The sequence below is a fragment of the Gorilla gorilla genome, chromosome 4 (genome assembly GCF_029281585.2).
Source record: "Gorilla gorilla gorilla isolate KB3781 chromosome 4, NHGRI_mGorGor1-v2.1_pri, whole genome shotgun sequence".
Classification (NCBI taxonomy): domain Eukaryota; kingdom Metazoa; phylum Chordata; class Mammalia; order Primates; family Hominidae; genus Gorilla; species Gorilla gorilla.
This window is the reverse complement of record NC_073228.2, coordinates 80,059,904-80,072,451: the sequence shown is the minus strand read 5'-3', so window position 1 is coordinate 80,072,451 and position 12,548 is coordinate 80,059,904. Positions and strand designations below refer to the sequence as shown.

Genomic DNA, 12,548 nt, shown 5'->3' with positions numbered 1-12,548 from the left:
TCTTGATGCATTTAAGCAGCTTTCAAGCTTTGGAGCACAACCTGCAATGATCTATTTTATGTTACAATCCAGAGTCTCATGCCTTTATAATTAAAACACAAGCTTCACAGAGCAGTGCTGACCCCCGAGCACAGGCAGGGCTCTCTGGCTCTTTCCCAAGCTGTTTCTCTCTCTCTCTTCTCCTGTCCTTTCCCTCCGTCCCTTCCTCCCCCCTCCCTTATTCTTTTTTTCTAATTTTTAATTGTTATGGGTACATAGTAGGTATATATATTTATGGGGTACCTGAGATATTTTGACACAGGTATGCAATGCTGTAGTCACCCTGTTGTGCTGTCAAATAATAGGTTTTATTAACTATATTGTATCCATTAACCATCCCTGTTTCCACCCCTACCCCACCACCCTTCCCAGCCTCTGGTAATCATTCTACTCTCTATCTTCATCAGTTCAATTGTTTTAATTTTTAACTCCCACAAATGAGTGAGAATATATGAATTTATCTTTCTATGTCTGGCTTATTTCACTTAACATAATGATTTCCAGTTCCATCCATGTTGTTGCAAATGGCAGGATCTCATTCTTTTTTATGGCTGAATACTCTGTTGTGTATATGTACTATATTTTCTTTATCCATTTGTCTGTTGATGGATACTTAGGTTGATTCCAAGTCTTGGCTGTTGTAAATAGTGCTGCAATAAACTTGGTGAGTGCAGATATCTCTTTGATAGTCTAATTTCCTTTCTTTTGGGTGTATACCCAGCAGTGTGATTGCTGGATCATATGGTAGTTCTATTTTTAGTTTTTTTGAGGGACTTCTGTACTGTTTTCCATAGTGGCTGTACTAATTTACTTTCCCGCCAACAGTGTACAAGGGTCTGCTTTTCTCTACATCTTCCCCAGCATTTGTCATTCATGACTTTTGAATAAAAGTCATGACTTTTGGATAAAAGCCATTTTAATTGGAGTGAGATGGTATCTCATTGTAGTTTTGACTTGCATTTGCATTTCTCTGATGATCAGCGACATTCAGTATGTTTTCATGTTTCTGTTTGCCATTTGTATGTCTTTAAGGAATGTCTAGTAAAATCTTTTGCCCACTTTTTAATCAGACTACTAGATTTTTTCCCCCCATTGAATTGTTTAAGCTCCTTATATATTCTGGTTATTAATTCCTTATCGGATGGGTAGTTTGCAAGTATTTTCTCCCATTCTGTGGGCTGTCTCTTCACTTTGTTGATTGTTTCCTTTGCTGTGCAGAAGCTTTTTAACTTGATATGATCTCATAGGTTCATTTTTGTTTTGGTATTCTGTGCTTTTGGGCTATTACTCAAGAAATCATTGCCCAGATCAATGTCCTGGAGAGTTTCCCCAATGTTGTTGGTTTTTTAGTAGTTTTCATAGTTTGAGGTCTTAGATGTAAGTCTTTAATCCTTTTGATATGATTTTTGTATATGGGGGGGTGTCTAGTTTCATTCTTCTGCTCATGGATATCCAGTTTTCCTAGCACCATTTACTGAGGAGACTGTCTTTTCCTCAATATATGTTCTTGGCACCTTTGTCGAAAATGAGTTCATGTAGATGTATGGATTTATTCCTGGATTCTCTATTCTATTTCATTATTCTATGTGTCTGTTTTTATGCCAGTACCATGCTGTTTGGGTTACTATGGCTCTGTAGTATAATTTGAAGTCAGATAATGTGATTCTTCCAGTTTTGTTCTTTTTGCTCAGGATGGCTTTGGCTATTCTGGGTCTTTTGTGGTTCCATATGACTTTTAGGATTTAAAAAAAATTATAAAGAATGTCATTGGTATTTTGATAGGGATTGCATTGACTGTTTAGATTGCTTTGGGTAGTGTGGACATTTTAACATATTGACTTATCCAGTCTTTACACATAGAGTGTCTTTATTTTTGTGTGTGTGTTTTCTTCCATTTCTGGTGTCAATATTTTATAGTTTTCATTGTAGAGATCTTTCACTTCTTTGATTAAGTTTATTCTACTCACAGCTACTATAAATGGGATTACTTTCTTGATTCCTTTTTCAGATTGTTCACTGTTGGCATATAAAAACGCTACTGATTTTTGCATGTTGATTTTGTATCCTGCAACTTCACTGAATTTATCAGTTCTTAATAGTTTTTTTTTTTTGCGTGTGTGGAGGCTAGTTTTTTCCAGATATCAAGTCATATCATCTGCAAACCAGGATAATTTGACTTCTTCCTTTCCAATTTGGATGCCCTTTATTTCTTTCCCTTGTCTGATTGCTTTAGCTGGGACTTCCAGTACTGTGTTGAATAACAGTGGTGACAGTGGGCATCCTTATCCTGTTCCAGATCTTAGAGGAAAAGCTTTCAGTTTTTCTCCATTCATATGATACTAGGTGTGGGTCTGTTGTATATGGCTTTTATTATGTTGAGATATGTTCCTTCTGTACCCAGTTTATTGACAGTTTTTATCATGAAGGAATGTTGAATTTTATCAAATGTTTTTTCAGCATCAGTTGAAATGACCATATGGTTTTTACCTTTCATTTGGTTGATACCACATTGCATATGTCAAACCACCTTTGCATCCCTAGGATAAATCCCACTTGGTCATGATGAATAATCTTTTAAATATTTTGTTGAATTTGGTTTGCTAGGATTTTGTTGAGGATTTTTGCATCAATGTTCACCAGGGATATTGGCCTATAGTTTTCTTTTTTTCATGTATCTTTCTTTGTCTGGTTTTGTTATCAGGATAATACTGCTTTCAGAATTGGTTTGGAAACATTCCCTTCTCTTCTATTTCTTGGAATAGTTTGAATAGGATTGGTATTTTTCTTTAAATGTTTGGTAAATTTCAGCAGTGAAACCACTGGGTCCTGGGCATTTCTTTGCTGGGGGACTTTTTATTCTGGCTTTTATCTCGTTACTTGTTACTGGTCTGTTCAGGTTTTGGATTTCTTCATGATTCAATCTTGTGAGGTTGTATGTGTCTAGGAATTTATCCATTTCTTCTAGGTTTTCCAATTTATTGGCATATAGTTGCTCATAGTAGTCTCTAATGATCCTTTGAATTTCGGTAGTATTGGTTGCAATATCTCCTTTTTTATCTTTGATTTTATTTAATTGGGTCTTCTCTTTTTCATAGTCTGGCCAAAGTTTTGTCAATTTTGTTTATCTTTTCAAAAACCAACTTTTTGTTTGTTGATCTTTTGTATTTTTTTCATTAAAATTTCATTTATTTCTGCTTTGATCTTTATTGTTTCTTCTAATTTTGGGTTTCATTTGCTCTTGCTTTTCTGGTTATTTAAGATGCATTGTTTGTTTATTTGAAGTTTTTCTCTGTTTTTGATGTAGGCGCTGATTGCTGTAAGATTTCCTCTTAGTACTGCTTTTGCTGTATCTCATAGGCTTTGGTATGTTGTGTTTCCATTTTCATTTGTTTTAAGACATTTTAATTTTTTCTTCTTAATTCCTTCATTGACCCACTGGTCATTCAGGAGTATATTACTTAATTTCCATGTATTCTTATAATTTCCAAAGTTCCTCTTTGTGAATTCTAGTTTTATTCCATGGTGGTCAGAGAAGATACCTGATATGATTTCAGTTTTTTTTTGTTTTGTTTTGTTTTTAAGTTTTAGGTGTTACAGGGCCAGGCGTGGTGGTTCAAGCCTGTAATCCCAGCACTTTGGGAGGCCGAGGCGGGCACATCACCTGAGGTCAGGAGTTTGAGACCAGCTTGGCCAACATGGAGAAACCCTGTTTCTACTAAAAATACAAAATTAGCTGGGTGTGGTGGCATGCACCTGTAGTCCCAGCTACTTGGGAGACTGAGACAGGAAAATTGCTTGAACCCAGGAGGCGGAGGTTGCAAGTGAAGCGAGATAGCACCACCACACTCCAGCCTGGGAGACAGAGCGAGATTGTGTCTCGAAAAAAAAAAGTTTTAGGAATTATTTTGTGGCCTAACATGTGGTCTCTCCTTGAGAAGAATCATGTGCTGAGGAAAAGAGTGTGTATTCTGCAGCCATTAGATGAAATGTTCTGTAAAGGTCTATTAGTTCCATTTGTTTTGTTTTATGGTGCAGATTAAGTCTGATATTTCTTTGTTGATTTTCTGTCTTATTAACTGTTTGTTGTTGTCTGTTGTTTCTATTTACAGCTTATTATACCATGTCTTGAAAAGTTGTAGTTATTTCTCTTGATAGATTCATCTTTTAGTCTTTCTGTTTAAGATATGAGTAGTTGACACATCACAATTAGTGTTAAAATATTCTGTATTTGTCTGTGTACTTGCTGTTACCAATGAGTTTTGTATGTTCAGATGATTTCTTTTTGTTTGTTAATGTCCTTTTCTTTCAGATCAAAGAACTCCCATTTGCATTTCTTGTCTGCTGTTGATGAAATTTCTCAGGTTTTGTTTGTCTGGGAAAGTTTCTATTTCTCCGTCATGTTTGACATTTTTTCCTTCAGTACTTTAAATATGGCATGCCTCTCTCTCCCTGGCCTGTGAGGTTTCCACTGAGAAGTCTGCTCCTTTGTTTCTTTTTTCTTGCTGCTTCTAGGATCTTTTCATTATCTTTGCCTTTTGGGAATTTGTTTATTAAAATGTCTTACTTGGGCAAAATCTGCTTGGTGTTCTATAACCTATTGTACTTGAGTATTAGTATTTTTCTCTAGATTTGGGAAGTTCTCTGTTATTATCCCTTTGAATAAACTTTCTACCCCAATCTCTCTCTCTACCTCCTCTTTAAAGCCAATAATTTATTAGATTTGCGCTTTTTTTAGACTGTTTTGTAGATTGTGTATGTGTGCTTTATTTTTTTTAAATTTTGTCTCCTCTGTATATTTTCAATTAGCCTGTCTTCAAGCTCACTAATTTTTCTTCTGTTTGGTCAGTTCTGCTGTTGAGACTCTGATGCATTCTTCAGTATGTCATAAATTTTTAGCTCCATAATTTCTGCTTTATTTTTAAAAAATTATTTCAATCTCGGCCGGGTGCGGTGGCTCATGCCTGTAATCCCAGCACTTTGGGAGGCCGGAGTGGGCAGATCACGAGGTCAGGAGTTTGAGACCAGCCTGACCAACATGGTGAAACCCCGTCTCTACTAAAAATACAAAAATTAGCCAGGCGTGGTAGCGCCTGCCTGTAATCCCAGCTGCTCAGGAGGCCGAGGCAGGAGAATCGCTTGAACCTGGGAGGCAGAGATTGCAGTGAGCCAAGAAAGTACCACTGCACTCCAGCCTGGGTGACAGAGCAAGACTTTGTCTCAAAAAAAAAAAAAATTATTTCAATCTCTTTATTAAATATATCGAAAGGATTCTAATTTCTTTCTCTGTGTTATCTTGAATTTCATTGAGCTTACTCAAAACAGCTATTTTGAATTTTCTGTCTGAAAGATCACATCTCTGTCACTCTGGGATTGGTCACTGGTGTCTTATTTACTTCATTTGATGAGGTCATGTTTTACTGGATGGTCTTGATGCTTGTGGATGTTCATGGATGTTCATAGATATCTGGGCATGGAAGAGTCCGGTATTTATTCAATCTTCACAGTCTGGGCTTGTTTGTACTTGTCTTTCTTGAGAAGACTTTCCAGATATTCAAAGGGAATTGAGTGTTAGGATCTAAGCCTTTGGTCACTGCAGCTGTGTCTGCATTAGGGGGCACCACAAGCCCAGTAATGCTGTGATTCTTGCAGACTCATTGAGGTATCACCTTGGTGATCCTAGATAAGATATAGGAGAATTTCCCGGTTTATGAGGCAGAGTCTCTTGCTCCTTTTCCTTACTTTCCCCTAAACACACAGAGTCTCTCTCTTCATGCTGAGCTGCCTGGAGTTGGAGCAGGGGTGATGCACTTCTGTGGCTACCACTACTGGGACTGTGCTGGGTCAGACCTGAAGCCAGCCCAGCACTGGGTCTCAGTCAAAACTTGTGGTGACTATTGCCTGGCTACTGCTGATGTTTATTCAAGGCCCAAGGGCCGTTTAATTAGCAGATGGGGAATCTAGCCAGGCTTGTATCTTTCCCTTCAGGGTGATGGGTTCCCTTCTAGCCCAGAGTGGGTCTAGAAATGCTACTTGGGAGCTGGGGCCTGGAGTCGGCAGCTTTAGCAGTCTGCTTGGTGCTTTATTTTATTGTGGCTGAGCTGGTATCCAAGTTGGAAGACAAAGCCCTTTACCCTTCCCTCTCCTTTTCTCAAGCCAAAGGGATCTCTGCCAGTGGCCACTGCCACCCCAGGCCTGTGGCAGCACCACTGATGTTTATTCAGGGCCCAAGTTCTCTTTAGTCAGCAGGTCTGGATCTCTCCCTTCAGGGCAGCGGGCTCCCTTCAGGTCCAGGGTGGGTCTAGAAATGCTATCCAGGAACTAAGGCCTAGATGGGGGACTTTAGGAGCCTGCTTGGTGCTTTATTTTACTGTGGCTGAGCTGTGCCCAAGTTGCAAGATGAAGTCCCCTTTACTCTTCCCTCTGCTTTCCTCAAGCAGAAGGGATCTCTCCCTGTGGCCACCACAGCTGGGAATGCACTGGGTCACACCTGAAGCCAGTACAGTGTGTGGCCCATGATGAGTACTGTGTGGGTACCACTGATGTTTAATCAAAGCCCAAGGACTCTTTGGTCAGCAGGTGATGAATGCTGCCAGGACTGGGTCTTTTCTTTCAAGACAGTGGGTTTCCTTCTGGTCCAGGCTGTGTCTAGAAATGTTATCTGGGAGCTAGGACCCGGAATGGGGGCTTCAGGAATCTGCTTGGTGCGTTATTTTACTGTGGCTGAGCTGGTATCCAAGTTGCAAGACAAAGTCCTCTTTACTCTTCCCTCTCCGCCCAGAGCTGTGAGCTGTGCTGCCTGGGGTTGGGGGAAGAGTGGTGCAAGCACTCCCTTGGCTGCTCCAGGTGGTGTCTCACTGGGTCATGTGCACTCCAAGTCCACTGTCTGAGCCCAGCACAGCACCAGTACTTGCCCAGAAATTGCAGCCCTTGTGGCCTAGACTCTTTCAGATTTACTGAGGACTCCAAAGTGCTTTAGCCCACAGAGGTAGGGCTTGCCAGAACTCAGATTCTCACTGGAATGGAAGATTCCCCTCTGGCTAGGGCTGGTCTAAATGCTCCTTTTATGGGTGCTGGCTGAATTCTGTCCTGTGTTGCTTTCTGCTGTGATGGGACAGCACCAAATTCCAATGCAATCTCACAATCATTGTGCTTTCCCTCCCCCTGGGTGCACAGATGCTGTCTCTGTACCATGTGGTTGCTGCCAAGGGATGAGGGAGAGGGGATGTTGGAGAGTCAAGACGGTCTTTCCTCCCCTCTCCGGTGCATCTTTCCTTGATATGATGTGTTAAAACCAGGCACTGTGATCGTTCATCTGATTTTTGGTTCTTATGAAGATGCTTTCTTACGTGGATAGCAGTTCCATTTGGTGTTCCTGCAGGGAAGCCATTGCTGGAAGATCCTTTTTGGCCATGTTGTTCTGTCTCCAGGTCTCTCCTCCTTTCCTTATCCTTTGTCACAATTTCCCAGTGAATGATCCTGCAGTGCTGCCTCCCAGTGTTCATTCAATCATTCATCAAATATTCACTAAATGCCTCCTGTGTGTGATGCTGTGTAGATACTAGGGGTGCAATGGTGAATTAAACAGACAAGGTCCCTATTCCCATAGAGCTTATAGCCAGAAGGTTTTGCACATGAAATGTAATTGGAAAAAAATTTCATTTCATACAAAGAAACCCCACCCCCAACGCCAGATTACCTGGTAAATATACAGCTATTTAGTAATGTTAATTAAAGGACTGTAGAAAAGGGACAATGATGTTTATTGCAGCATTTTTGTAATAATAAAATAATATAGTCAAACAGTGGAATACTATGCACCAATTAAAGTAATGACTTAGCATGATGTGTATCAGTGTGGATACATTTCAAAAACACAGTTAAAATGCAGGAGCATAATAAGCATAGTATTGTAGAGGACAAAGCATATTACCATGTTATAAATGCAGAATAATACAGATACAGTATAATCCACTGCAGAAGCACAGTATAGTGTAGCATTGTGTAAAAGGACAATACTATGTATTGTCATGGACACATGCATATATAGTAAAAGTGAAAAACCATTCAAGGATTGACCACATACCAATTTTAGGATAATGCTTATTACTCTCTGAGGTAGGAGGGAAGATTGAGGCTTTAAAAAATTCCTATTAAAGTAAAAAGATTTTGCAAATGTGACAACATTTAACCATTGTTAAGTCTGTTTGGTGCATGATTGTTATTTGTGGTGCTTTTCTGTGTATTTGAAATGTTTAACAATTAAAAAATTGAACAGATGAAGCGATTGTGCCGTGCCACTTTTCTGCTTCTGTGTATGTACGTTTTTGTGTGCCTTCCGCCGACATTCTCTATCACATTTTTGCTGTGATAGAGCATGAATGTGATAGAGAATCTTTAGAGTTTCCTCTAAAGAAGCATTGCAGTCCCAAGTATCTTATCTCTAAGGGAACCTGGGGGTGTGCAGATTAGCCTGGCTTCAGGGGTGTTGTTCACAGCTCAGCAGCAGAGGGCGCTGCTCCATAGCAGATGTGCGGTGGGGGCGGCCACACCAGGCAGCTCTCTTGGTGCAGGGCCAGTGCCTCCCAGGGAAGCACTGCTCTCCCAGGGAAGCACTGCTCTCCCAGGGAAGCACTGCTCTCCCCAGCTGTGGGAAAGAGGAATATTTAAGTACGTGCAGATTCCCTCCTGCTTGTAGGAGGGGGCACAGAATCCAGCCATTTGGAAGCATACATCGTGTTTCTCTGACTATTCACAGCCTTGGCTGTTTCTGAGGCTAAGAATGCAAGAAACAGCACATGCCAAGGGTGTCTTTGCTACTGTGTCCGTGAGCCTGCTGCTGACTTGTGGGGAGCTTTTCGTAATGTTTTATTTTAGATTGAAGAGGTTCATGTTCAGGTTTGTTACATGGGTATATTGCATCATGGTGGGGCTTGGCCTTCTAGTGTACAGATCACTGTGGGAATTTTTTTGTTGTTAACTGACCAAGGAACCTTCCTTTTATTTTAGGTGGAAAAGGATTATTCATACCTGAAGGAGATATGTGATCACCAAGCCGAACAGCTGAGCAGAACCAGCCTAAAGCTGCAAGAAAAAGCATCAGAGAGTGATGCAGAGATCAAAGACATGAAAGAAACCATATTTGAATTGGAAGATCAGGTGGAACAGCACCGGGCTGTCAAGTTACACAATAATCAACTCATCAGTGAGCTAGAAAGTAAGTGGGGTCTGCCAGGCATGGTGGCTCACACCTATAATCCCAGCACTTTGGGAGGCTGAGGCAGGAGGATCACCTGAGGTCAGAAGTTCGAGACCCAGCCTGACCAACATGGTGAAACCCTGTCTCTACTAAAAATACAAAATTAGCTGGGCGTGGTGGTGGGCGCCGGTAATCCCAGCTACTCAGGAGGCTGAGGCAGGAGAATCACTTGAACGCAGGAGGCGGAAGTTGCAGTGAGCCAAGATTGCGCCACTGAAAAAGAAAGTAAATGAGGTCAAGCCCAGGAGAAATGTGGAATGGTGCTGAGTAGGACACTAAAGAAACCAGCAGCAGTTGGTGACTGGGGGGGGTGGGTTTGACTGTATGTTGGCTGGGGTTTATGAAGTCTCTCATTTGAGTGCGCTGTAATCTCCTAGGAAGAATGTCACCTAAGAAACAATCATTAATCTCTAGTTTAAAAACTAGAGATTAAGAGATCAGTGATTACAGCAGTTGAAAACTGGGATGACAGAAGAAAAGACTGTTGAACATGAGTCAGCAGTGTGTAGGTGATTGCGAAAAATAGAAATGCTTTTCATTTTGTTTTTTTTAGAGGTCTTGCTCTATCACCCTGGCTGGAGTGCAGTGGTGCAGTTGTAGCTCACTGCAGCCTCAAACTCCTGGGCTCAGGTGATCCTCCTGGCCTCTCAAAGCACTGGGATTACAGGTGTGAGCCACCGTATTCAGCTGCAAATGTTTTTTGGCTGTGCTGGATGTGTTTTGTGTGAGCCATGCTACTGCTGCTGTCTCCAGGCAGCCTGATTAGCTTGAAGGCCACATGTTAGGATACTTTAGCTGTGACTGTGAGAGTTCACAGGGACCCTTCCTAAGGATATTCTGCAGGGTAGGAGAAGGTTATTCAGAAGAAATTGCTTGCCAGTCATCAAGTACTGACACTGTGTTATCTCTTGTATCTGACAGAGATGGATGATAGGTGTCAGAGTGGATGAACAATGTGTGCTCTTGGTCTAAGGGAGAAAACAATTCCCGCATGTGTCCCATTGGTGGTAGGATATCAAGTAACTTCTAGATGTTTGCCACTTAGTTGCTGAAGAGACATCAGCATATGGCTTATTTATGAACTCATAGTTTGCTTTGAATTGGGAAAGAAATTTTTAAAAGAGATTAAACATTACCTTCTTTGTCCAAATAAGCCTTACCAAATTATCACATCTAATGTGTTTTCTTTTGTAACAAAAGATTTAATGCACAAAGCATTTAGTCACACCAGCCATTACTAAGAATAGCTTGGTCAGTTGCCTGAGAAGTTCCTTACCCCATGCAGTCGATCCTCCTTATTCACAGATTTCACATTGGTGAATTCATCTGCTTGATAAAACGTATTTTAACCCCAAAACCAATACACAGAGCACTTCCACAGTCATTTTCAGACATGCACAGAGAAGTGAAAAGGTTGTGTCATCCAGTGCTTATGTTCCCAACTCAGGTCAGATAGAGACACTTGGCCTTCTCATACTGTACATGTGTCTTTCTTACAGTCTGCTTAATACCATGCTTTTAACATTTTTGTGCTTTTGTTTTTGGTGACTTTGCTGTTTAAAATGGCCCTGAGTGCAGTGCGGCAGTGCTGTCCACTGTCCCCAAGCACAGTGAGGTTGAGATGCACCTACAGAGAAAACACGTGTATTAGGGAAGCTTCATGCAGACGCAAGCTCTTGTCCCATCATGCGTGAGTTCAGTGTTATTGAATCAACAACAAAGCGCATCAGGCTAAGTGCAGTGACCTCATCCCTGTAATCTCAGCACTTTGGGAGACTGAGGCAGGAGGATCGATTGAGCCCAGGAGTTCGAGACCAGCCTGGGCAACATAGTGAGACCCTGTCTTGACAAAAAAATAAAATAAAATAAACACTAGCCGCGTGTGGTGGCGCATGCCTTTAGTCCCAGCTTCTCTGGAGGCTGAGGTGGGAGGATCCCTTGAGCCTGAAAGGCTGAGACTGCAGTGAACCAAGATTGTGCCACTGCACTCCAGCCTGGGCAATAGAGCAAGACTGCATCTCTAAAAAATAAAAAAACCAAACCAAACAAAAAAGCCCAATACGGTGCATCAGAGAAAGGGAGAAGAAGTTTGACAATATGTATATAAGGCTGCCCTGAGACATGCTAAAGCGATGTGCTAAAGCAGCCAAATTCATGGATTTGTGAGATGACAGCCAGTTTTAAAAAGCTGTGGGCAATATTGTTGTGTGGCTGAAAACCAAAGCAATATTTGTTCACATCACCCAGGGTCAGGAAAATGTTAACCCCTTCTTGGCTAGTGCTGGTTGGCTCCCAAGTTTCAAAAGGCCATAAAGTGTGAGAAAGGTTAACCTTGCAGGCAGGGCAGGTTCTGCAGATCAGGAGGCTGAAGAAGAATTTAAAAATACTTGCTAAGTGTTATTCAGGAAGAGGAAAAAAGGAAAGAGTGGGTTTCCATGGTTGATGAGCTTGGCTTGTTTATAGAGACATTGGCAGATACGTCTATATAATGCAAATGGCATTTTAGTTGATGAGAATGTTGTGACCAGAGGCTTGCAGGAACCTAACCTGTATTTTTCCTAGAGACAATAGTTCAGTGTTTGCTGATTTGGTGTGCATGGCAACTCTCTGCAACTACCATGATTATTAGCATTGACTATGTATTTCAGACATTGACTAGTTGGTTAGAGTGACAGTTGACAGCACCTGCCCCATTTCTCCTTGAACATGACATGTAGTAGAACTGCAGAACCTCAGCGTTCAGTGTCAGTGCCATCCAGGCTGTTCTCAGGATACAACTGAAAACCTGGACGCCATCATCATCAGTGTATCCTTCCAAACCCAGCACCATGATTGAGAAGAAAAGTCAAGACAAGTTCTGTTTTGTTTTGTTTTTGTTTTTGTGATATTTTGCTGTTGAAAATAGGGTTGTATTGTCCCTAAATCCTTAAAAGTCAGCACAGACACACTAAGAAAACCAGTGTATAATTAATGTCCACAGCAAAATTTAGATACATGCCTGTGGTTATATCATCATATATCCAAGACTGACAACAATGCAAGCCATCTTTTGAAAAACTTTTAAACTTTTTAAAAGGATATTGAGGTATTGTTAAGATATGTTTTTGCACAGAGACCTAGGGACACATAAATCCAGCCTAGACCAATCACTTCTTCCTATAAGATCCTGATGGGAAAGGAATGGACTGGAAAATAAAAGGAAGTTAGGGAGTGTTTTCTACTGTGCAGCATTGATTCCAGACACAAACTGTCA

The 12,548-nt window shown here is 41.1% G+C and overlaps 1 protein-coding gene across 17 annotated transcripts in view; it reads left to right on the top strand.

Moving 5' to 3' along the window:
- The window catches only part of SPECC1 (sperm antigen with calponin homology and coiled-coil domains 1), a 301,132-nt gene that overhangs the window by 201,657 nt on the left and 86,927 nt on the right, over positions 1-12,548 (top strand). For all 17 annotated transcript variants that reach the window (XM_055385936.2, XM_055385933.2, XM_019028154.4 and 14 more), the window contains one exon: positions 9,046-9,253. In XM_055385936.2, the coding sequence (XP_055241911.1) occupies positions 9,046-9,253 (208 nt within the window). The remainder of the gene's footprint in view (positions 1-9,045; positions 9,254-12,548) is intronic.